General features: G+C 37.2%; 1 protein-coding gene, 1 long non-coding RNA gene and 1 other non-coding gene across 4 annotated transcripts in view; 2 read left to right on the plus strand and 1 right to left on the minus strand.

The window, feature by feature from the left end:
- The window catches only part of LOC126013276 (uncharacterized), a 234,190-nt gene extending 232,419 nt beyond the window's left edge, over positions 1-1,771 (plus strand). For both annotated transcript variants that reach the window (XR_007497518.1, XR_007497517.1), the window contains exon 3: positions 1,744-1,771. This is a non-coding gene — a long non-coding RNA (uncharacterized LOC126013276). The remainder of the gene's footprint in view (positions 1-1,743) is intronic.
- LOC126013248 (arylacetamide deacetylase-like) lies at positions 1,461-15,296 on the minus strand. Its single transcript, XM_049776265.1, has 5 exons — positions 15,131-15,296; positions 9,953-10,175; positions 4,871-4,940; positions 3,370-3,541; positions 1,461-2,156 (listed from the first exon to the last, which is right to left on the minus strand). The coding sequence occupies exons 1-5, from the start codon at positions 15,266-15,268 to the stop codon at positions 1,563-1,565; spliced, it is 1,197 nt and encodes a 398-aa protein (XP_049632222.1). The 5' UTR covers positions 15,269-15,296; the 3' UTR covers positions 1,461-1,562.
- A 6,643-nt stretch (positions 15,297-21,939) lies between these two features.
- LOC126014755 (small nucleolar RNA SNORA51) lies at positions 21,940-22,073 on the plus strand. Its single transcript, XR_007497752.1, has one exon. It is a non-coding gene; the product is annotated as a small nucleolar RNA SNORA51 (small nucleolar RNA).
- The last annotated feature ends 3,537 nt before the right edge of the window (positions 22,074-25,610 follow it).

The following is a 25,610-nucleotide window of genomic DNA, read 5'->3' on the forward strand; positions in this document are numbered from 1 at the left end:
TGTTTGTCCCATCCTGGGGTTTTGGGAGGTGATGGTTTTAAGGAAAAACGGTTGGAGGGTGGCGTGAAGGAAAAAGAAAAGCAACTCTATCCTGAATCAGGAACATACATCAGAGTGAAGTTGTATGGAAGTGGGTCATTTGTATTCATTCCCTGGGAGAATGACCCAAACACTTTCTTTCCTACAAGGGATACAATTGCTAAGGCCTATTGGCTGTAGGGCTCTTGAGGAGTGCTTGAGTGCTGTCATTTCTGTTCTTACTTGAAAGAGAAGTACTTCTGTGAAGTATTGGATTAACCACCCTTCATCCTAAACTGGCATAGATATCAGATTTCACCCTTTACCATTATATAGCTTACTTTTTTACTTGTCAAAAACCATCAGGGCAGGAATTAAAACTAAGTAGGCTGTTCAGAATAACCTATACTACATCAGTGGTGGTGGTTCTATCTTCCCAATAAGTGCTGTCATCCTGACCTGCTATTTTGCTCACTATAAATGTTGAAAGGTCCCAGTATTTGTTTATCATACCTCACCAGCCAGGTTTGTATTCTTTCCTGTGGTGGCCCTACCTCCAGTTTCATTCTCCTTTCCCCCTTGTAATTCCCTTGTTCCATTGTGTGGAATTATTCACAGTTGGGATTTATGTCCTGAGGTCAAACCAGGCTCCTTAGATTGACCTCCGATGAAGGTCACATAGTGCTCAATTCTGGGAGCTGAGACATGAAAAATTACATATTTGGGAAAGTCCTGTAGGAATGCTGCTGAATATCTGTTCAGCTGAGACAGGAGTGAAGAGTGGTAATCTCCAGTACTGACAGAAGCTAGTTTTGACTATGATCTGGTCAGTGAGCAGCACCACAGGTGCCACATAGTCTCCTCAGTCCTCTTGAGGTGAATGGAGCTTATATAAGTAGAGTCCACACAGCTTGTTCACTTGTCACTGTCATGGCTGAAACTTTGTCTCATATTTGAGCTCTATGCAAGGAAATAAGAGATAGAATCTTCAGGAGGAATAGGGACTAGAAGTAAACAGAGTTCTGTTTCCCTCAAGACCCTGTTTTCTTTTTCCAGATCAAAGATGCTATTCCCTAGTGTGCCAAAACCTTGGGGACTCACACGTGAATCTGATGAGAGACAGAAGAATACACTGAAAAGGCAGTGATAGCCATATTGGAAAGATGTAAACTTTGACTGGTGCCATGGGGCTCTCTGCCCAGGCCATCTGCAGCTTATTTTGCTCAGAAACAACAAAATATTTCAAAATTTTTTTAAATAGTGAAGTTATATAGGCAACCCCAAAACTAGATCTGAGAGTGAGAGACATAAGACATGAAAATATCTGCAGGAAAGTATGGAAGCAGATGAGTAAGCAAGTAAGAAAAAAAAATCAAGTGGGCTGTGATCTCTACCAATGGACAGAAATACTGCATATTCTTGCTCTAGAGGCCTAAGCAAGGCCAGAGGTGAAACATAGCCTCACGCACCAATTAATTCTTTGATTCCCACTAATGTCTCACTTAAACAATTTCAATTTCTCACAACCGCTGCTCAGATTCTTGCTAGAGATTCTCACTTAGCCAATTGATGTACTGGTTTTCCATTCTAGCTCCAACCTTCAGTCCAGTAGAAATTAATCCGTGAAATCCATCTTCAATGTGGTCATGAGTCACTGGAACCCCAACATTCCGAAGGCGGGTGACGTACATGACCCCATCATCTCTTAGGACATCATGTTGACAGGTGAGCACATAGGTCTGGGGTAAGCCACGCAGCTGTGTGTCATCTGCCAATAGTGGGGCTGCCCGCACATCCAGGAACCCTGGGTACTTCTTCGCTAGGGTGGAACTGCCAAAAGTTGGCTTCTTATAAACGTGTCCTTTTTGAAAGCGCTCAGGCAGCAGGGAGCTCCAATTAGCAAACTGGAGGAGGTGAGCTGCATGTTCAGGTATGTGCTGGTTGGTAGTCATGGCTTTCTCCAGGGATCTGTCTGTAGTAAAATACTCACTCATGAATCTGAGTGTGAGCCACCTGTTCAGAATTGGAGAGTGTGCATTTTCACGGTAGGATGGTAAATCAAAATCCACAGTCTGAAGGGCAGGATAGATCAAAGCCTGGACTTTGACTTTGACTTTGACATCTTGATCATGTTGAAGCTGAAAAAAAAGTTTCAAATAATTGTTCAAATATTTCAAAAGCTGTTTTCATTCAGCAATATATTTAAATTAAAAAATCGGCCTAAATTGCATTGAAGACAGAATCTCACAAAGACAATATCAGAACTCTATTGGAGAATTTGGTAGTTTTCAACATTCTGTCTAAGCTTACCCAAATCAATCTCAGAGGAACTCCTCAAGCTTTCTTTATTCCACTGGCCTGTACCTCTGGAATACTAGAGATACTTGGAAGCTAGAGTTACTTGGGTATTTCTTAAATCTTGCAAAAATGTCTTGCACTAGAAAGTTTTTTTATGTCTTATTAGTTCTTTGATGCCTTCAAGAATGCTATATCTTACCCAGTTTTTCAGATTAGGAGTCAGAATTTCTTTTCATGTCACTGCAGACAGACATGAACACTGGCAGACGGGGCTGCCAAGGCAGCAAGTGCTTCCCTGACTCATCCTTGGCCCTGTTACCTATCTCATGAGTCCTTTCGTGTCACAGATTCACAGACTATTTGGAACAGATCACAAAACAGGTCTCTTTCTTTGGGCTGCAATGACGAAGCTATGTTACATACCAAAAACCCAAATTTACATATTTCAAATGGAAATAGAAATGAAGACAATCAACAACAATAACCACCAAACAGTGTTTCTTTTATCTGTATAAGAGATATAAGTGTAGCCTTTATAAGTTATTATTAAACAGTAAATATTCATTTAGTAACATATGAGACAGTATTTCCTGTTGAAACATGGCTTTTGAGCCACGAGTACCTGGTTGATTTCTTAATTCAGATCATTAGTATTTAAATTGGTTTATTTTGTTGCTTTTTTGTTGGAGTGGGGGGCACACTCAATTACTCAGTGTCTAGTTTTAGTGCAATACTTGTAGAACAAGTGGTGCTGAAGACAAGTTGATGCTGCCCATACTCCAGCCTGGGTTCTACTAGCAAAACATTTTTACCTGCAATTCATCAGGTTAATTATAGCTATGTATGCTTTAAAAAAGTATACTTTAAAAAAGAGATTAAGATAAAAGAGCCAAATCTATAACTGTTCGATGAAATTTATATCTATATCTCTCTAATGCAAATAATACCTGTATACTTAACGGCATTTTCCCACTAGTATTTTTTCTGCATAATGACCTTTTAACTGCAGAATGTTTTAAAATGTTTTAACTAAAGAATGTTTTGTTGTCATACCTGCTGGACCACTGCAGTTGCTGAGTTCCCTCCAGAACTGTCTCCACACACCCCAATCCTTGTAGGGTCCACACCATATTCCTGAAGAACAGCTTCACTCAAGAACCACCTCAGTGAATTATAAACATCTTCAAATTGAGCTGGAAAGTGATATTTTGGTGCTAGTCGGTAGCTGTGGACAGAATGACAATGTTCTTCATGTCAACTATTTCTCTGAGTGACTATGATGCACCATTAACACTGAGATACCCTGCAAGTTAAGAAATTCAGATCTCAGAGCACCTCAGAAGAACAGAATGGATGTGCAGGGGGTGGGAAAAAAGGGAAAAAAAAAAAAAGAATGGGTGTGCAACACATCAACTCTCTGTGCTTCCAGCTCACTGTTTTCCTCCCTCTGACCCTTTGAAAGTTTGATGGGCCACAGGTTCATCATGTTGCATTTTAGTTGTTATGTTTGCTATTCCCCATGTACCACACTTGAAAAAAGTCATGACATGTAATTTCTATCCTACTATATGCCTCTTGTTATCTGTACAACAGAATAATACTGTCCCTTTCAAGTGTAAGCTGTGTTTGGAAGCATACACTTTCTGATGCTAGAGTCAAAAGTCAAATTTACTTCATAATATCTGATCTTTAAGGTTGCTAAATCCAGAAACAGACTTCATCTATCTTTACATATTATGTCTTCTTATTATTTGTTTATAAAATGTTTAACAAATGCCAATTTTATACAAGGAAATGCTTGATTGTAAACAGTGAATTACTCTTAAGAATAAAACAAGAGATCATTTATCCTAACTAAACTTCTCCCAGATATACTTTCTATAATTTTATTCTACTAGGTACCAATAGACATTTTGTTCCAATACAATGAAATGCTGCTAGTGGCACAGGGTTAAAAATAAGATTTTTTTAATAGTTTATATTCATTCAAATTTTGTTTGTTTCTTTTATTGGCTATTAATATAGAATATGTTGAGGTAGCTTATTTGTATATTCTCAAGTTTTTTATTGAATAATTGCTCTTAATAAAGATTTATACCATGAAATATAGAGTACTAGATCTGTAATTATGCTTTATCATGTGATCCACAAAACAACTATGTGTTAGAGAAATTCTTTTATGACTTCAGTTTGTAAGTAAAAATAGTGAATGAGAACACAAACAATGGTCAAAAAGCAACTTCTTTAACTAGCACTAGGTTGACACAATGGACTTGGATCTCAGGCCTGATCCATCTGAGTGCTCTATGGTGCAGAAGAGGCAGGATCCATGTTGGTGAGAAATACCCTACAGTGGTTCTCACAGCCATTTAACCCCACCTCCACTGCATCACCATGGGCAGCTGTTCCCTGTCTGATTTAGTTGAACTCTCAGCAAAATCATGTTCTTAATTCTCACTCCCTAGATGTCACAGTTAGTGCATATACCCAGAAATCACAGTGGCACCCACAGAAAACACACAAATACTGGACCTAATGCCAGCACTGTTCTTACTTGGTGGAAATGACCACAGCGTCCAGTCTGTGCGCAGTTCGTCTTGACAGATGGTCAAAGTTATAAAAACCTAGAATTAAAGAAAGAGAAGTCAGAGACTGAGTAGATGAATATCCTTCAGCAAAGTTGGAGTCCCTAGCTACAGAAGCGAAGTAGGTTCCCAAAGAAACTACTTCTCCTTGATGCCCTTTATCAGGCCCATTTAAGTCTTAACCCAAAGTGGCCCATGGCACACTTCTGAATAATTTCATTCTCCAAATGATCCTTGTTTCCCTTCACTTACCAGGTGTAAAAAACATGAGAGACAAACATGAGAAGAACATGAAACAAAGGAAATTAGACCATTGGACACAAGATTGAGGACAGACCCAGAAATGAATGCAACAATATGCTAGGTTAGAGAAGCAAATCAGGCTAATTGGCCAGCAAATATCTCATGCAAGAGAAAAGGGTTCTGCTTTCTGACCCTGACTGCTTTACAGTGTGAATGTTGCATTCTGCTGCTGAGAAAGCTTAAACATAAGATTCCCCATGACCATGGAAAACACAAACTTTAAGTGACATATCAGGGTGTGAAGCTGTCAAAAGGACACAGCAGAAGTAGAGGCCAGAAGAGTCACCTTGCCTCTACAGTTGGAAGGTCAGACACACTGGCTCTGATGCTTTTTTACCTGCACAGTAAAAAAAAAAATCACTTTTAAGTTTAGAGGAAGGCTCATGTACTATTTTTCTCTCCCACGTGGAAACATAAAGTACCAGACAATTACACTTCATTAGAGAATGCTGTTAGCTGTTTCCTCAGCTGTAGCAAACATGCACAGGCTTGGAAGAAAGTTCTTTGGAAGAAACATTGTGTATTATTGTGGTGTGTGTGTGTGTGTGTGTGTGTGTGTGTGTGTGTGTGTGTGTGTGTGTGTACCTCTAGTGCTGGATATGCTACAGTACAGCCAAGACTTTGTTCTGGAAACATGTCCTCACTTCAAAGGAGAGAAGGGATCACTGGAGACAATTTGCACTTGCAAATGCATGTCTATCCATGCATCTAAGTCAGGGCCCAGAGCCCTTCCAGATGACCCACAGGTATCTGAATCTTTGCCAAGAATAATTACTGACCTACTATAGACTGAGAAAATCTAGAGAAACTAAATGTACAAGAATAAAGAGAATTCAATGCCACATATCTTCAAGTATAAAACGCCACTGACCAAGGTAACGGGAAGTAAAGTTAAACAAATGGGAGTACGTTAAATTTAGAAGCTTCTGTACCTCAAAGAAAATAGAATCATTACACAAAGATTACCCATGAAATTGGAGAAACTATTCACCTAACACGCATCGGATAAAGGGTTAATATCTAACACAGAAAATGTACTGATAGAAACTTAGTAAGAAAAAAAGGCCTAATTAAATCCGAAAATGAGGGAGGGGAAATGAACAGATATTTTCTCAAAGTAGCAATACAGATGGCCAAAAGGCATGTGATAAAATGTTCCACATCACTAATCTTTAGGGAAATGCAAAACAAAACAGCAATGAGATGTTTCATACCACAGACACTGGCACACATCACCAAGAACAAGAGCAAACAGTGCTGGTTTGGATGTTGAGAGAAAGGAACACTCATTCACTTCTGGTGAGAATATAGATTGGTTTAGCTTCTATTGAAAACAATATGAATAAGCCTCAAAAAAAACTAGAAATTGAGCTCTTATACGAGCTCCCAGCAATAACACTCCTAGTGATATACACTAGGGACCCTAAAACACCATTCATAAAATCCTTCTAAATACCTCTGTACTTTGAAGTACTATTTAGAATACCCAGAATCTGAACACACCCCAGAAAAAATAGAGATGAGGGACAGAAGAACCAGCCCATGGTAGTAACCTAACTACAAAGAGAATGCAGTTAGTGTAGAGCATGACCCATGATGACAATGATAGTTGGAACTGATTACTCCCCTTAAGAACTCTGCACAATGAAATGCATGATACCTCTTAATCAGCAATACTCCAAACTACAGTGTTAAAAAGGAAATAGAGAGAGAATATTCCCCAGAACCAGGTGCAAGTGGTGGCTTGAAAGGACGGGCACTGGTTGTAGAAAAAGTGCAGAGGTTTTAAGAAAAACAAAAGACATTTTTTCATAATCCTCAGAGACAAAGAAAGAAGGGCTGGAAGGTCTAGCTCACGATATGAAGCTCACCACAATGAGCGGTGAGTGCAGTTAGAGAAATAACTACACTGAGAGCTATAATAACAATGTGAATGAATAAGGGAAGTGGAAAGCCTGACTAGAGTAGAGGTGGGGGGTGGTGGATATATAATATATATATTGGATTTTGGGTCACACCCGGCAGCTCAGGGGTCACTCCTGGCTCTACACTCAGAAATCGCTCCTAGCAGGCTCAAGGGATCATATGGGATGCCAGGATTTTAACCACTGTCCTTCTGCACGCAAGGCAAATGCCCTACCCCCATGCTATTTCTCTGAGCCAAAAGTATATTAAATATACAAAATAACCATTAAAGTAATTTTAAAATTACTTTAAAAGCATTTAAAAGATTTTAAAAGCACCCTGTTCAAGTCTAAGTTTTGTTCTCATTTATTTTTTCTCTTTCCTTCACTGCTGGTTTTATTAAAAATTTGGAGTCACCAGCTCCTTTTCTCATTGTTTCTCCACTGTCTACTCCCTACCTTTAGATTTTCACGGCAGATGCAAATAATAAAATAAATAATAAATGTCTAACTTCAAAAAAATATTTCTCCTTTGAAACAAGCTGTAGATTTTAATTATTTTTATTTATTACTTTTGTCTTGCAGGGATATGATTATAATCCTGTAAACTAACATAATTTCAAATAAATCACTTTTATATAGGTGAATTTGTATCTCAATAATGGTTAACTAATATATACTAGTACAAAAGGCCACAGGAGGCAGAGCCAGAGGTTTTCTATCCCAGAAGTCAAGTCAGAAGTACACAGGTGAGAAACAGAATCCAAGTCAAAGGCAAAGAACCAGTGAAGAGTGCCAGTGGAGGAAAGCAGAGCCTAGTCAATTCATGACAGCATGGGGCATAGAAAACATCACACTACCACCACAACAATGAGGAAGCAACACAGGGCCCAACCATGCTTAGAGAATGGTGCTTAGAAAATAAGCTCCAATAACTTGAAAAAACACTAACCATCCATTTACTCTCAGAGAAAGACTTTAGAGAAGAAATACAGAAGATGTTCATAGAACAAAGAAAACATGAAATGAACTGAGCATACCATAAATAAGGATTAAGAGGATCAGAGAGTAGAAATAATAAAAAATCAAATTAAGTAGCAGGGCTGAAAAACTTGATAGGCATCATGAAAATCTCACTAGAAAGCCTCTCTAACAGAGTAATAGTGGCAAAATATAGAATTGATGAGCTGGAAGATGAGATGCATAACTTCATATAACAAAAGAAGTTGAAAAAGAACTCAAAACAAATGATCATCCAAAAGGAAATGTCCCCAAAGAATGGAAATATATGAAAATAAGTCTTTGATAAACTCAACAGTAACAATGTAAGAACCATTGGAGTCCTAGAGACACAGGAAGAAAATACTGATAATGTATCAATAATCAAGCACATCATTTTCCAGAAACTCCCAGTTTGAAAGAGTGCATATAACTAAACCCTACATGCCTAAAGAGTACTAGCCAAGAGATCCAAATAAAAGCACCTTAAAGCACTTCCTATTCACAATGATGAATCCCATTATAGGATTGAGTACTGAAACCAGCATTATCAAAAAGGAAAATTACATTCAAAGAAGCATTCTTTAGATTTACCACAGACTTATCACAAGAAATCCTCAATGCCCAAAGGCAGTGGTGGGTTATACTGACAAAATTCAATAAAATGAATGCATAGTGAAGAATACTTCCTACAACCCAACTTAAAATTGATGTTTGAAGGAAGGATACAGAGATTCAAGGATAACAACCGCTTAGAAACTTTATAGAATAGGAACCAGCCTTAAAAGATGAACTGAAATATCTAGACGAAGCTAATACAGACCATAAGATACACTAAACTCTACCCAAATGACATTAAATACCAGGACAATCACCTCTCAGTGTCAGTGGACACTGACAAGAAATAGCCAGAATAAACACAGAGTCAAACGTAAAGGTTAAATGACAATATTCAATTAGACAATTCCCTAAAAAGGCAGGCGGGGCCACAATAATTTCAGATGAGACAGACTTTAGACAAAAAAGTTATGAGAAAAGGATGGACATTTCTTAATAATTAAGGGATATGTACAACAGAAAGAAATCACAGTCATAACATATATTCACCCAATGAGGGAGCAACAAAATATTTAAAACAACTACTGAAAAACTTGAATTAAGGAGTATTAATAGCAATACAATAATAGTGAAAGATTTAAACACTGTCTTGGCACCAATAGACTAGTCAACCAGGCTGAAATGTTTGTCTCAAATACAGGGAGAAGGATGGGGAGGAGGGAAATGGGAGAAAATAGTGGGAAAAAGTTGTACTGATGAAGGGAGGTTGACATGAAGTCAAGAAATTTGCTTACACATGGATGAATATGAAGACCATTATGTTGACTAAAAGAGGTCAAAGGGGAAGAGATAAATACAGAATATGCTCACTCAAATGTGAGATTTAAGAAAAAGAAAAGACAATGTAGTAATAATAATAATACATAGAGACAATAAAGGTGAGTGGTGGAAAGACCAGCCCATGATAGGAAGAGTATAACAAAAGTGGTAATGCAATTAGAAAAATAACTATATTAACAGCTTCCATGACAGTGATAGAAAGAGAAAATGTTTGTCTGGAAGACAGGGAGAAGATGGGGGAGGAGGGAAAATGGGAAAAAAATAGCTGGTAAAAGTTGTCCTGATGAAGGGAGGTATATATTTTATGGCTGGAACCCAAATATGGACATGCTTGCAAACCATGGTGCTTAAAGAATATTTTTAAAAAATAAATCTTAGTGATAAATTGAAACCAGAAACTCAACAAATTGCATGTTAAGCTAAAAATATTTTAATGTAAATACATACCAGCACTTCCCAAACAATAACCACCACCATGGATATAAAATATGCCTCTTCTGAGTGTATTAGTCTTCTGCTTTGGCACATAGACACGAACAGGGATGTTGTGGAAAGTGGCTTCTACCACAGAGACATTTTCATCAGAAGTGGGTGGGGTATCCAGAAAGCTCGCAGCAAAATTGGTACTGGTCATGTAATGGCTGATTCCCAGTAGCTCAGCAAATAGCATCTAAGTAGAGAGACAAAGGCAGAGCCAGCCATGAGCATTAGGGCAATTCTGCACAAGCACAGGTCTGAGAGAGACATCCCAATAGCCTGGACCCTGAAGAAGGCCGCACAGCCCAGGATTTAACACAGTGATTGCCCTACACAGGATTATAGATTATGAACACTTGGAAAACTCGTGCCTTCTTCTTTAAGTGCAAATTAAAACCAAGGTACCTGGTATAAAGAAGCGTAAACTAGAGTAGGAAATATAGGACTAATAGTCAACTTTTATATATCAATATGGGTCTCAAGGACACAGACAGGGAAGGCCACATAGTAGTCACTTGACATACTGCTGCTGCTGTAGGAGAGGAAAGAAAACTCCAGCAGCAGGTGAGTCTGAGAGAAGTCCTGAAGGGCTGAGCAGGGAACCTCCCACGGTGGAAGGGAATGAATTAATCATTTCTTTGGACAATCTTTGATAGAACCAAGACAGCTTTAAAAAATCCCTTTCTGCTGCTACAAACTTCAGAGCCTGCCCAACCTGAACTAGAACATGAAGACTGTGCACCAGAGATTCCTCTCTATATGCTCATGAGCCATCACCCCAGCAGAGTTATATGACAATCCTCCACCTTCTGTCTTCATTAATGTGCATGAGTAGGTGTATTTCAGGAGTTTTTCTTAGCCATGTGTGCTTCTTCTTGCAATGTATATATTGATTTCTGTTGGAACTTTCATTTCCTGAAGTATCTGGCAAATGGGATCCCTTAGAGTAACTGCTCTGAGGATTCTCCTTGATGAGAAACCTTTGGAAATATCATTTCAAGATTCAGAAGGATAGCACCAAGAAGGGCATCATTTCCCCATGATCAGTTATTAGTCTCAGTCTTGATTCCAGGCATGCCCTTTGTGAACATCTAAATTTAGAAATAAGTTTTATTTAGAGTTAATTGCTTGTTCTGCTTCTGTATAGCTTTGCTATAAAAACAAATGCAGCCATGACAGGCTCATAATATGTGAAACTGGGACTAGACCCAAGATAACAGGTCTCTGGAATCTCTGGAACTGACCTTATGAGCACATAGCACATCCATGTAAACCCCCAAGGTCCAGATGGCCTCAGAAGAAAATAAAAACTGAACACTGTGCCTCTGTGGGTCTGTAAAAATAAGATTTACTTTGATAAACATACAGCCGAATCAACACATTTGTCTATATTAAGAAATGATAGTTTTACAGGTCAATTATGACTATATGGAAATCCTCAAGATTCCCTATATAATGACCTGTGAGCTATTCTCAGGTTCACCATACAACAAAGGATGGTTGACCCCAGCATGATAAAATAAACCTGCACCAATTGCATTAGCACTAGAAAATGTCTGTCTTGCATTATTTGTTAGTTTGTAATTATTATTATTATAATTATTCATCTGTTCCTGCTAACCTACCAAAAGTGGGAGTTGGCTGGAGAACATCATGAGGAAAATTAGATGTTTATGAGACCATCACAAGAAACGATGAAGACATAAGACATTGGGAATATTTGGAAACTCATCCCTGAAGGAATGAAAGCCCTCTGGAGAAGAGGCTAAGCAGATCGTGAAAATGAAAGAATGCCAAGGCCTCCTGGCTTACGGCTCTTCTAGCTACCAACCTAAGAAAATTATTCAGCTCAGGGAATTCATTGATGGTCAAATTATTCAAAAGAGAGAGGCCACTAACTTTCAAGCAGCAAAGAAGAGACCTTTAACTATAGTGGTTTTTAAGAATGGAAACTAGTGTAGAAAAATTAGCAAATTATTGTGATACTTTTTTGGACTATATCGTTAGTATGTCTAGTTCAAAGAAATAGATGATCTCTTAAAGGTAATTTTATTTTATGTTCTGAATATATCTGACTTGTCACCAAGTATAAAATTTAAATTTGACCTTAAGAAAACTTTACCTCCAAGTGTGAAAACCTCACTAGGTCATAATAACCTTAATGAGTGTTTAAAATCTCTTAATATCAAAGTTCTATTGACAAGATTCTTTTTTTTGTTTTGTTTTGTTTTTGTTTTTCTGACCAATTTTATTTTATTCTGACAAAATGTTTTCTTAAATACATCACTATTAACATTAAGATAAAACATCTTAATGTAAAAATTCAATTTTTCCCCATCTTCCATCTTATTTTATATATTTTATTTAAACACCTTGATTACATACATGATTGTGTTTGGGTTTCAGTCATGAAAAGAACACCACCCATCACCAGTGCAACATACCCATCACCAATGTCCCAAATCTCCCTCCTCCCCACACAACCCCCGCCTGTACTCTAGACAGGCTTTCCATTTCCCTCATACATTCTCATTATTAGGACAGTTCAAAATGTAGTTATTTCTCTAACTAAACTCATCACTCTTTTGTGGTGAGCTTCCTGAGGTGAGCTGGAACTTCCAGCTCTTTTCTCTTTTTGTGTCTGAAAATTATTATTGCCAAGAATGTCTTTCATTTTTCTTAAAACCCATAGATGAGTGAGACCATTCTGCATTTTTCTCTCTCTCTCTGACTTATTTCACTCAGCATAATAGATTCCGGTGTACATCCATGTAAAGGAAAATTTTCATGACTTCATCTCTCCTGACAGCTGCATAATATTCCATTGTGTATATGTACCACAGTTTCTTTAGCCATTCATCTGTTGAAGGGCATCTTGGTTGTTTTCCAGAGTCTGGCTATGGTAAATAGTGCTGCAATGAATATAGGTGTAAGGAAGGGGATTTTGTATTGTATTTTTGTGTTCCTAGGGTATATTCCTAGGAGTGGTATAGCTGGATTGTATGGGAGCTTGATTTCCAGTTTTTGGAGGAATCTCCATATCGCTTTCCATAAAGGTTGAACTAGACGGCATTTCCACCAGCAGTGGATAAGAGTTCCTTTCTCCCCACATCCCCGCCAGCACTGTTTATTCTCATTCTTTTTGATATGTGCCATTCTCTGTGGTGTGAGGTGGTATCTCATCATTGTTTTGATTTGCATCTCCCTGATGATTAGTGATGTGGAGCATTTTTTCATGTATCTTTATTGACAAGATTCTTAAAGATGAGTATGTACTAGCTAATTTGCATCATGAAGCAAATTCTTCTGGTAAAATGCAATGATATTTAATTGTGAATATACTAAAGCCATTGGAATTAATATAATCTATTTAATAGTTTTACTCCAGGAATTCTTTTTTTCTTTATTTAAACATCTTGATTACAAGTATGATTGTGATTAGGTTTCAGTCATGTAAAGAACACCCCCTTCACCAGTGCAACATTCTCACACCAATGTCCCAAATCTCCCTCCATCCAACACTACCCCCACATGTACTCTAGACAGGCTTTCCAGTTCCTTCATTCATTCACATGATTATGGTAGTTCTCAGTGTAGTTATTTCTATAACTGCACTAATCACTCTTTGTGGTGAGCTTCATGAAGTGAGCTGGAAGTTCCAGCCCTCCTCTCTTTGTCTCTGAGGATTGTTGCAAAAATGACTTTTATTTTTCTTAAAACCCATAGATGAGTGAGACTATTCTGCATCTCTCTCTCTCCCTCTGACTTATTTCACTCAGCATGATAGATTCCATGTACATCCATGTATAGGAAATTTCATGACTTCATCTCTCCTGATGGCTGCATAATATTCTATTGTGTATATGTACCACAGTTTCTTTAGCCATTCATCTGTTGAAGGGCATCTTGGTTGTTCCCAGAGCCTGGCTATTGTGAATAGTGCTGCAATAAATATAGGTGTGAGGAAGGGGGTTTTGTATTGTGTTCTTGTGTTCTTAGGGAATATTCCTAGGAGTGGAATAGCTGGTTCGAATGGGAGCTCAATTTCCAGATTTTGGAGGAATCTCCATATTGCTTTCCATAGAGGTTGGACTAGAGGGCATTCCCACCAGCAATGGTTAAGAGTTCCTTTCTCTCCACATCCCCGCCAGCACTGATTGTTCTCATTCTTTGTGATGTGTGCCAATCTCTGTGGTGTGAGATGGTATCTCATTGTTGTTTTGATTTGCATCTCCCTGATGATCAGTGATGAGGAGCATTTTTTCATGTGTCTTTTCGCCATTTGTATTCCTTTCTTTTTTTTTTTATCAAAGTGCCTGTTCATTTCTTCTCCCCATTTTTTGATGGGATTAGATGTTTTTTCTTGTAAAGATCTGTCAGTGCCCTGTATATTTTGGATATTAGTCCCTTATCTGATGTGTATTGGGTGAATAATTTCTCCCACACGATGGGTGGCTCTTGTATCCTTAATCCAGGAATTCTTAAAAGTCTTTAAAAAATCTGTAATAAGTTATATGGAATAATTTTTGCCATAACCTGTTGTTAAGAATGCCTAAAAACTTGTTTCCAAATATCTTGAGAGATCAAACTCAAACTCAGTAAGATAAAACGCTAAACCTGTGGCATGTGTCAATAAGGACTGTAGATTTGTATTTAAAACAAAAAAGATAATGGATAGAAATATCTGTTAAGTAGCCTGGTCTTAGGTATCAGAACAGAATAGTCTATTACTCAGCCTTTCTGCTGGAAAGCAGCACTACCAAGGAGCCTTTCTTCCTTCTTTACCACTCACTGTCTTTTAATATTTGAAAGTCAAAACTACTGCATTATTTTCATGGTCTTTATGCAAGTATGCTTTAAGGAAGTTAAAGATATGCTCTGCAAATCAGTTGGAAAATCTTTTTTAGGACCAGAATAATAGCCCAGCTTGTAGGTTTTTTGCCTTGCATGCAGCAAACAGATTTTTATCCCTGGCATCTCATATGATCTCCTGAGCCTGCCAGGAGTGATTTCTGAGTGCAGAGCATGGAATAATCAGACATGCCTCCCAAAAATCACCAAAGAAAGTAAACTTTTGAAGAAAGAGGAAAAATAATTTTACTAAAGCATTAAACTTATGTATTACAATTCATAAAATTCTCCACTTACCAAGTTTGACATAATCTTTAGATGTGTTTCCACACACATAATTACCCAAGGCTGCTCGGTGTTGGCTGGCAGGGGTATGTACAGGTACCGTGCACCAAGGACCCCCACAATCAGGAACAAAAGCACTTTTCTGCCCATGATAATTTCTGCTCTACTTAGCGACACAGCAGATGCACTTCTGCAAAAGTAATGAACTGAATTTTCACCCAGCTACACTGGCCAATGCTTATATGTTACCTAACTTTCAGATTACAAAACCTCTGCCCAAGTCTCATTGGCTATCATTCCAGAAACGATTACACTTAGAACAAGTCAAAAGAACAACTCTACAGAGAAAAACTTCCTGGCACAACTGCCTAATTCCTTGGCTGTACTAGGTTGGTAGGTAGTCAATAAATAAACATTTGTTGCACAATTACAAGGGGCAGTATATTCATGAGGAAATAGACAGTATGGAAATATGTGAAGGGTGTATGTTTCAAGTAAAATACATCAAAGTGAGAAAGAACTGACAGATAGTGTCAAAGAACTGTAAAAGCTTTCATGAGCCAAAGGATATCATTACTCGTTTTATGCCACTTTTACTGCCTTGCACCAATAACAGTCTCCAATGAATCATGCTAATCTCAAGAGAATGGAACAGTGATCATGCATATAACTAGCAGTTCTTGAGCACCTGTCAACCCATATTTTAGTATACTAAGACTCATATTGCATTCTCAACAGCATTCTATTATGAGAGAGAAAGTGGCACAAGGATGCTCAGAAAATTGTTGCAGCTGTTTGAAAAGGCACTGGGGCTGGCATCCCAGACTTATTGTAATTCCAATATCCACATATGGCAGGGGACATATGTGTATATACATGTACACTTGTGTGCCATGCTAGTAGCTTGCTAAAATAAAAGTGAAGCAGTAGAGTTGAAGGCATGCCCTGTTCACTCACTTGGCAGGTTTTCCTCTCAGATACTCTCCTAGTGGAGAGCACCAGACAGTGCTAGCACTACAATGGGGCCAATAGATGACTGCATCATGTCAAGACACAGCAGGAAGGTCTCAGGTCCTGAGCCATTACTAAAGAGGCATGGCCCACACTTCTGCACACCTCTGTGAACTAAAGGTAGTTATTCACCAAGTTTTACTGGGTATATTTTGGGGGTGGTATTGAAGCAAAATGGGTTTTATTGAGCAGAACTTAATTTAAAAGATATGAGAAGACAGGGAGGAAATACATGTTTAAGAGAGCACAGGCTTCTCTTTTCTCCAGAGAGGAAAAAAACTTTAGAATGAAATGTTTCAAACAACAAGAGCTTTCCAGCAATTATCTAACCCTGAAACCCTCATTTAGTAAGGCCCAACCCCATCACTAATTGCCTAGAAGTTGGGAAACTCTCCTAATTTTGACACACTAGCCCAATCTCTTTTATTTTACTTACATACTTTTTTAAAATTTATTTTTACTGTATTTACTTATTTTTCTTTTATCCTCTCTCTTATCTTTTGTTCTCCCTTCCTCTCTTTTCTAAGCTATACTTGACCTAATTAATCTTAATTCAACCAGTCCTTAAGAGCTCAGACTCAACCTATTAGGTCAGACCTCTAACAACACCTTAAGAATAGATCACTAGTGTATGCCTTTATGTGGGCATGAGTACATAGAAAGAGAACTCCTCTCTGAATGCGAAACTTAAATTGTAAACAATCCATGCCTAAAGTGTATTAGCCCCGCTTCAGAAATCCTACTGCCCCTTCATGCCCAATCCCAATCTGATATTCCTCCTTATTTAATGCTCTTTACCCTCAGTTCTCAACTCATTAGTTATAGAGACACACCTCCTGCCCCTATATGCTGTAACCAGCTCCCAAGCAAAAAGACACCCTCTCAGCCTCATATCTTGTCCCCTGGCAAGAAACTACAACCAACACTCCTGCTGACTCATGCTCTGTGTCCCTCCTTCTAACCTCCCAAAATGTGGGCTGTTGCTTGATACCAGATTTAGCTCCAGAAGGAACCCCCGTGCAAGAATTCTACCCAATTCCTTTCTGCCACAAATCATATTTCAAACTGAACAAGACCAGGGCGCTTGATGATTACACACACACACACACACACAAGAATATCTCAAAAAACAAAGGGGAAGCCTATATTTCCTTTATATGTTTAATACCTCTATAATACTACCTCTAAACCTATTTATCCCCAAATGTAAGGTAGTATCCTACATCACGTTTTTTCTTAGTTACTTTTTTAAAATCATTTTAATTTATTTCTTCTATCATATATGTGTATATACATACATATTTATTTTCTTTTCTTTCTAACTTCACCCATTTTGGTTCTGCTTGGTACAAAAACCTACAAGAAAAATTCTTGCCTGGGATAAAAGCTCAGGTCAAAACCAGGGCACAGAGATGATGGAGCCTGATATTCTCACCCCCAAATGCATTAGCATTATAATATAGCACCATTTCTTTTTCCAAAGGCATACTAAAAAAGGAGAAATTGTATGTATAAAAGCAAACTCTTATCTAATAGGCATAAGAACTCATACATTTTATAATACATCCCACCCTGAACATATGTCATATGGACCCACCTTAGACTTCATATAATTAGACAGCAAGGTCCAATCCCAAAACTAGATCCCACACATAGAACTGACACAGATCTCCACAACAGCTCCAGAAACCTCCCTTCCTTCCTTTTTTTTTTTTTTTTTTTTTTGGTTTTTGGGCCACACCCGGCGGTGCTCAGGGGTTACTCCTGGCTATCTGCTCAGAAATAGCTCCTGGCAGGCACGGGGGACCATATGGGACACCGGGATTCGAACCAACCACCTTTGGTCCTGGATCGGCTGCTTGCAAGGCAAACGCCGCTGTGCTATCTCTCCAGGCCTCGTTTCTGATTCTTTATATGTTGTAAATTTATGCCCGGTGATAGCCACTGCCTCCCTCAATTCTCATAGTCCTATTATACAGAATTTATTTAAAAAGTTACAACACATTATTCAAAAAAGAACTGAACCTATCTTCATCACACATATTAGAGCTCATTCAGGCCTTCCAGGGCCAATGGCTCAAGGAAATAAAACTGCTGATTTGTTGGCAATGCCTATATTTAAATCACCTGTAGAGGAACATTCAGCCTTACACATAAATGCTCGTCGTTTACATGTAAATTATCAAATTCCATGGAGGCAAGCGAGAGAAATTATAGAAAGATGTAACATATGTGCCCCACTAGCACAAAAGTCTCATATAGCAGGAGCAAATCCAAGAGGCTTGCAGTCTAACGAATTGTGGCAAATGGATGTAACTCAAACAGACTTATTTCCCAAAAAACCTACCTTCATGTGGTAGTGGATACATATTCTCAATTTATTTGGGCAATTCCTATGTCTTCCCAAAAATCTAAGGCAGTTTGCAGTTTTCTTTTACAATGTTTCTCTGTTATGGGTATTCCGTATTCTATTAAGACTTATAATGGACCCTCTTATATAAGTAAAACTTTTGAATATTTTTGTAATGAATGGCAGATAAAACATCTTAAAAGGAATTTCCCCACAATTGTCAAGGACAGGCAATTGTGGAAAAGAGCCCATAGAACTCTGAAAACTCAATACAAAAGAATAGAAAAAGAGGGTTTAAATGCCAACGGAGCTGTTATCTTTGACTCTCATTACACTAAATTATCTAAATTTACCTCAGGGAGAGAGCTATACAGCAGGGGGGAAAAACATTTTAAAGAAGATAATCAGAGACAAGAAACAACAAATATTCCAATTTGCATAAAAGAGGATAAAAAATGGATTGCTGGTTATCTCCTCTTGAGAGGGAGGGTTATGCTTATGTATCTACAAATGACAACCCTCCTAAGAAATTTTGGGTCCCCTGCGTCTCGTTAGAAATCGGACTGGTGCTGATGATCAAGGTCAGGTTGCTAGGACTATAGATTCCTCCCCACATCAAGTACAGAGTGCTCAAGATATTGACAGTTGTGGTGCTGCTGAGGTGACTGGGAAAGTAAGTGAGGGATCAACTTTCATACCTCATATTCTCAGTGAATCTGATAAAAGTAAAAAATCCTTACAGTCTGGACTACAAATAGAAAAACAGAAACCTGTTTTCACTGGATTACAAAATTTGGGTATCTCATGTTACATGAATTCAATATTGCAATGCTTGTATAATATTACAGACTTGACTCAGTATTTTTATCAAGATCATTATAAAAAAGATATTAACAGAGAAAATCCAAAGGGACATAAAGGTAAATTAGCAGATGAATTTGGTCATCTTATCAAAATCATGGGAAATGGATGCCATAAGTATTTCAATCCTGAAAGCTTCAAAGCAACAATAAGTTTACTCAATGACCAATTTGCTGGACACAACCAACAGGATCCTCACAAATTATTAATGTTTCTTATAGAAGGATTACATCAAGATTTGCTTAAAAATTCAATAACAGATAAAACTGTACACTTTATAGACAATGATAAATATGAACAATTTAGAGCTTGCAAATCTATTATCTATGATACCTTTCAAGGACAGTTTAAATCTATACTACAGTGTCTTACATGTTACCAAAAGTCTGAGGTTTATGAAACATTTGTTCAGTTGTCCTGGCTGTCAAGCTGCAGATAAAATGTACTTTACAGGAATGCCTTCGTTGAATTTTTTAAAGAAGAAGATTTGAGAGATAACAATAGAATTCTCTGTAATAATTGCAACACTAAAAGGGATTTTTTCAAAGAAAACATATTTATGGAAAATACCTCCCTTATTGATAATTCATTTGAAATGTTTTGCTTTTGATGGAAAACAGATTAAAAAATTATACACTTATGTGGATTTTCCTTTAAAAGACCTCAATTTAGCAGAGTTCACTCAAGAAGATAATAACAAGATTGAAAAATATAATTTATCATCAGTATCAAATCATTTTGGTCAAGTTCATTATGGACATTGTACTTCATATTGTAAAATTGCCACAGAACAGTATTGGATCAATTTTGATGATAAGAAGATCAAGAAAATCCCTACAGCTGTAAAATCTACAGCAGCATATATCTTGTTTTATATTTCTCAGAGATCTACTATGAACACTTAATGATCATTTCCTTTATTTTTCTATTATCATTGATGTTTTACTGGTCATTTTTAGGTATGATTGCTTAATAGGAATGAATATGATGAATCCCCCATTGAGGTTTGTTTTGTATGATGTATTTATGCCTTAATTTCAGTATTATGTTTTAGGTCACTATTAATTAGAAGATTTTTGCAGTATATTGATGTTACTTAAGGATCTATATGAAAGAAAGATTCTAATCATGTTAATGATTGTATGTATAAAAAACAGGATCCTATCTCCACAAGAAGTACAAGAGAGAAAGATAAAGATAGAGAAGAGAAAGAAAGAAAGAAAGAAAGAAAGAAAGAAAGAAAGAAAGAAAGAAAGAAAGAAAGAAAGAAAGAAAGAAGAGAGAGAGAGAGAGAGAGGGAGGGAGGGAGGGAGAGAGAAAGAAGAAAGAAAGAAAGAAAGAAAGAAAGAAGAAAGAAAGAAAGAAGAAAGAAAGAAAGAAAAGGAAGAAGAAGAAAGAAAGAAAGAAAGAAAGAAAGAAAGAAAGAAAGAAAGAGAGAGGAGAGAGAAAGAAAGAAAGAAAGAAAGGGAGGGAGGGAGAGAAGAAAGAAAGGGTGGAGGGAGGAGAAAGAAAAGAAAGAAAGAAAGAAAGAAAGAAAGAAAGAGAGAGAGAGAGAGGGAGGGAGGGAGGGAGGGAGAGAGAAAAAAAGAAAGAAAGAAAGAAAGAAAGAAAGAAAGAAAGAAAGAAAGAAAGAAAGAAAGAAAGAAAGAAAGAAAGAAAGAAAGAAAGAAAGAAAGAAAGAAAGAAAGGGAGGGAGGGAGAGAGAAAGAAAGAAGAAAGAAAGAAAGAAAGAAAGAAAGAAAGAAAGAAAGAAAGAAAGAAAGAAAGAAAGAAAGAAAGAAAGAAAGAAAGAAAGAAAGAAAGAAAGAAAGAAAGAAAGAAAGAAAGAAAGAAAGAAAGAAAGAAAGAAAGAAAGAAAGAAAGAAAGAAAGAAAGAAAGAAAGAAAGAAAGAAAGAAAGAGAAAGAAGAGCCATCCTACTCAAGACACTGCCAAAGTTCCAGTTTATCAGAAAGGTGAGTATAAAATAAAATTCAAAGAGTGATGAAACTACCACACACACTATATCTAATGCCTTGGGGGGCCGGGTCTGATGAAGCAGAGTACAGTAGAGAAATAATACACCAAGCAGTCAGGAATGAGTCATCAATGTCAGTATGCTGTCACTTCATAGCCTTCTTCTGTGCTCCCTGTGCCCAAGGCCCACGCCAAAATTTGCTCATATGTGTTATTCAAACAAATTCTGTATACAAAAGAGGAAAGTCTAGAAACACAGAAGTAACTATTCAATGGGCTTTTACATGTGAAATGAAGATTTTACCATGAAGAGGAGTTGGGGGAACATCTTTGTTTGATGTTATTAGCTAGTCTCATTCTTACTTTTCCTTCATTTCTGTTTGAAAGAAAAAAAAGAGCTTAAAAAGATTTATTGAAAAAAAAAAAAGATAGGGCCCGGAGAGATAGCACAGTGGTGTTTGTCTTGCAAGCAGCCGATCCAGGACCAAAGGGGTGGTTGGTTCGAATCCCGGTGTCCCATATGGTCCCCCCGTGCCTGCCAGGAGCTATTTCTGAGCAGACAGCCAGGAGTAATCCCTGAGCACCGCCGGGGGTGTGACCCCCCCAAAACAAACAAAACAAAACAAAACAAAAAGATAAGATAAGGCCTCCCAATTCTTACCACAGGCTGTGTTCTTTACACTGACTGTTATAGAAAGAGGAGGTACAGTAAATGCACCCCATATACACCTCAACCCAGGCCCTTTGCTTGGTCTGTATTGTGAATTTGGGGACTAAATAAATAAATAAATAAAAGTTTAGGAGTATATATGCACATAATAAAAGAAAATCTCCAGTTGGAAAAAAAAGATTTATTGAACTTTCTCTGCCATTGTAAAATAAAAGTCCACAAGTGGATAGATCACCCCCAAATGCTGTGTTTCTGACCCCTTAGGTTGACAGGTTTAATAAAGCAGGATAATGGCTGAGAAGTAATACCAAGTAGTCAGGAAAGAGTCATTGAATTCATAGCCTTTTCTGACTCTTGATCCCTCTGCTTGAGCCCCAAGCCAGAACTGTTCTTTTTTATTCAAACCAGATTCCCATACCAGGAGGAGCAAGTCCAGAGAAACACAAAAGTAACTATCAAATGGGCTTTATATATATCAAAGGAAAAGTTTACCAAGAAGAGGTAATTGGGGGGAACAACTTTGCTTGCTGTTATTAGATTGTCTCATCTTACAGGTGAGCTGAAAGTGTTTCCTACACATATTCCCAATCTCCTCCAAAAATGCGCAGGAAAAAAAGATGAAGAGTACACAACCACTTACACAATCCCACATAGGGAAGAAGCAGCAGCCATATTGCAGAAAAGGCTAAGACCCTGACATCAAAAGCCATGATGTTCTTTTTCATGGAGCCATAGGTCAAAAATCAACTTTCCAGGTGGCCACTATGGTTGCCACTCCATCACTGATATAATCTGCTGCTTCACCTTTCATTCCACTTTTCTGCCCTCTGTCCTTCATAACTCATCTCAATGTCAGTGCTCTTCAAGAGGCTGGATCACATCCACCATGTGTAGCAGTTTTGTTCTCAAATCATGGGTCATGTGTTATGACTTATGTGATTCTGTATACAGTATGATCCATAGTTACTTTCATCTTCTTAGCCATATGAGCTCAATCTCAAATTACATAGGTGAGAATAGGTATTAAGTTCATAATAAGTATCAGTTAGTTATTAGGTATTCCTAATATGTATTAGGTGATATATCAGGTATTATATATATAGTGGTGTATAGGGTATTCAGAATAGTGTCCGGGGTATACCAAATGATTATATTTAGAATCATAAGTTAAAAGGCTTTGAATAGACCACTCTATAAAGGGGCCTTGATATCATGGTGTTGAATACTTTTTATCAATCATGGTTAACTCACATTTAGCCGAATATAATAAAATTGTAAATCAGTCTGTTCTTTCAAAGTACAAAAAAAAAAAAGATTGAGAATGTTTATTATATTTCTTTAATATTTTATTATTTATTATTATATAGACAATAGTAAATACATGTAAATAATACATATACACTTCTATTACTTTTTAAGTTCACTATATACATTGTATTTCTGTCCAATAATAATCATTGATAAAAAATTATCGATCTTTAATAGAAATATGTCATTTTAATAGTTTACACTAACACTTTAAAGTTAGGAATACATGGATTTATATGTGTTTGAAATATAATTTTGTACCCAACATGCAATTCACAAAGTTATGAATGTTATGTCAAGTAAAATTTTCTTTTCTATAATATCTTTATTTGAGTTTGTGTGGCACTAATGTGAATGAGGTTGTTTTCTTAATGTCCATTTCTTCCCTATTATTATTGGTGTATAGAAAGAACCATTGATTTTTGTGTGTTAATTTTTGTAGCCTGCCACCATGCTATATGAGTCTATTGTTTCTAGAAGCTTTTTGGTAGAGTCTTTAGGGTTTTCTAAGTAGAGTATCATGTCATCTGCAAACAGTGAGAGCTTGACTTCTTCCTTTCCTATCTGGATTCCCTTGATATCTTTTTCTTGCCTAATCGCTATAGCTAGTACTTCCAGTGCTATGTTGAATAGGAGTGGTGAGAGAGGACAGACTTGCCTTGTGCCAGAATTAAGAGGGAAGGCTTTTAATTTTTCTCCATTGAGGATAATATTTGACACTGGCTTGTGGTAGATGGCCTTAACTATATTGAGAAAGGTTCCTTTCATTTCCATCTTGCTGAGAGTTTTGATCAAGAATGGGTGTTGGAACTTATCAAATGCTTTCTCTGCGTCTATTGATATGATTGTGTGATTTTTATTTTTCTTGTTGTTGATGTTGTGTATTATGTTGATAGATTTATGGATGTTAAACCATCTTTGCATTCCTGGGATGAAACCTACTTGATCATAATGAATGATCTTCTTGATGAGGCCTTGAATCCAATTTTCCAGGATTTTGTTGAGGATCTTTGCATCTGTGTTCATCAGGGTTATTGGTCTATAATTTACTTTTTTGGTAGCATCTCTGCTGGTGGTTTAGGTATCAAGGTGATGTTGGCTTCATAAAAGCTATTTGGAAGTGTTTCCATTTTTTCAATTTCATGAAAGAATCTTGCCAGGATTGGTAGTAGTTCCTCTTGAAAGGTTTGAAAGAATTCATTAGTGAATCCATCTGGGCCTGGGCCTTTTGTTTTTGGGCAGGACATTTTGATTACCGTTTTATTTTCCTCAGTAGTGATGTGGTTGTTTATATATGCTATATCCTCTTTAGTCAACCGTGGAAGGTTGTAAGAGTCCAAGAATTTATCCATTTCTTCCAGGTTCTCATTTTTAGTGGCATAGAGTTTCTCAAAGTAGTTTCTGATTACCCTTTGAATCTCAGCAATATCAGTAGTGATTTCCCCCTTTTCATTTCTAATACGATTTATCAAGTTTCTCTCTCTCTTTCTTTGTTAGTTTTGCTAATGGTCTATCAATTTTGTTTATTTTTTTCAAGAACCAACTTCTGCTTCTGTTGTTCTTTCGGATTGTTTTTTGGATTTCCACTTCATTGATTTCTGCTCTCAGCTTTGTTATTTCCTTCTGTCTCCCTATTTTTGGGACCTTTTGTTGGGCACTTTCTAATTCTGTATATATATATATATATATATATATATATATATATATATATATACACACACACTAGGCTTCTTTCTCAGGTCTAGTATATTCTTGTTAAGTTTCAGTCTGGTGGACCTATCAAGTTATGACAAAGCCATGTTGAGGTCCCCCACAATTTTTTTTTTATTTTTCAACAATTAAATATTTTGCTGGCCCTTATTCGGTGCATATATGTTTAGGAGAGATTTCTTCCTGCTGTACATATCCCTTGATTAATACAAAATGTCCATATTTGTCCCTTACAACTTTCCTGAGTATAAAGTTTTCATCATCTGATGTTAGTACGTCCACTCCAGCTTTTTTACAGAATGTTGTTTACTTGGATAATTTTCCTCCAGCCTTTTATTTTGAGTCTATGTATGTTCTGACTATTCAGGTGCGTTTCTTGTAGGCAGCAGAATGTTGGATTGTGTTTTTTGATCCATTTAGCCACCCTGTGTCTCTTAAGTGGTACATTGGCATTGAGAGAAAGAATTGTCATGAGATTTAGTGCCATCTTTGTATCGAAGTTTGGTCTGTCTGTTGGTCAATCTTGTCTTAAAGTAGGTCTTTCAGGTTTTCTTTTAAGACTGGTTTTGAGTCTGTAAAGTGTTTGAGCTGTTGTTTGTGAAGCCATGTATTCTTCTTCAAACCTGA

Source organism: Suncus etruscus, chromosome 7 (genome assembly GCF_024139225.1).
Source record: "Suncus etruscus isolate mSunEtr1 chromosome 7, mSunEtr1.pri.cur, whole genome shotgun sequence".
Classification (NCBI taxonomy): domain Eukaryota; kingdom Metazoa; phylum Chordata; class Mammalia; order Eulipotyphla; family Soricidae; genus Suncus; species Suncus etruscus.

Excerpts from the sequence above, each read along its gene's own strand:
- LOC126013248 (XM_049776265.1), bottom strand. The coding sequence starts at position 15,268 with ATGGGCAGAAAAGTGCTTTTGTTCCTGATTGTGGGGGTCCTTGGTGCA. Across the intron at positions 10,176-15,130 it reads TAAAGATTATGTCAAACTTG|ATGCTATTTGCTGAGCTACT; the intron begins GTAAGTGGAGAA and ends CTCTCTACTTAG. Across the intron at positions 3,542-4,870 it reads GCTGTGGTCATTTCCACCAA|CTACCGACTAGCACCAAAAT; the intron begins GTAAGAACAGTG and ends TTCTGTCCACAG.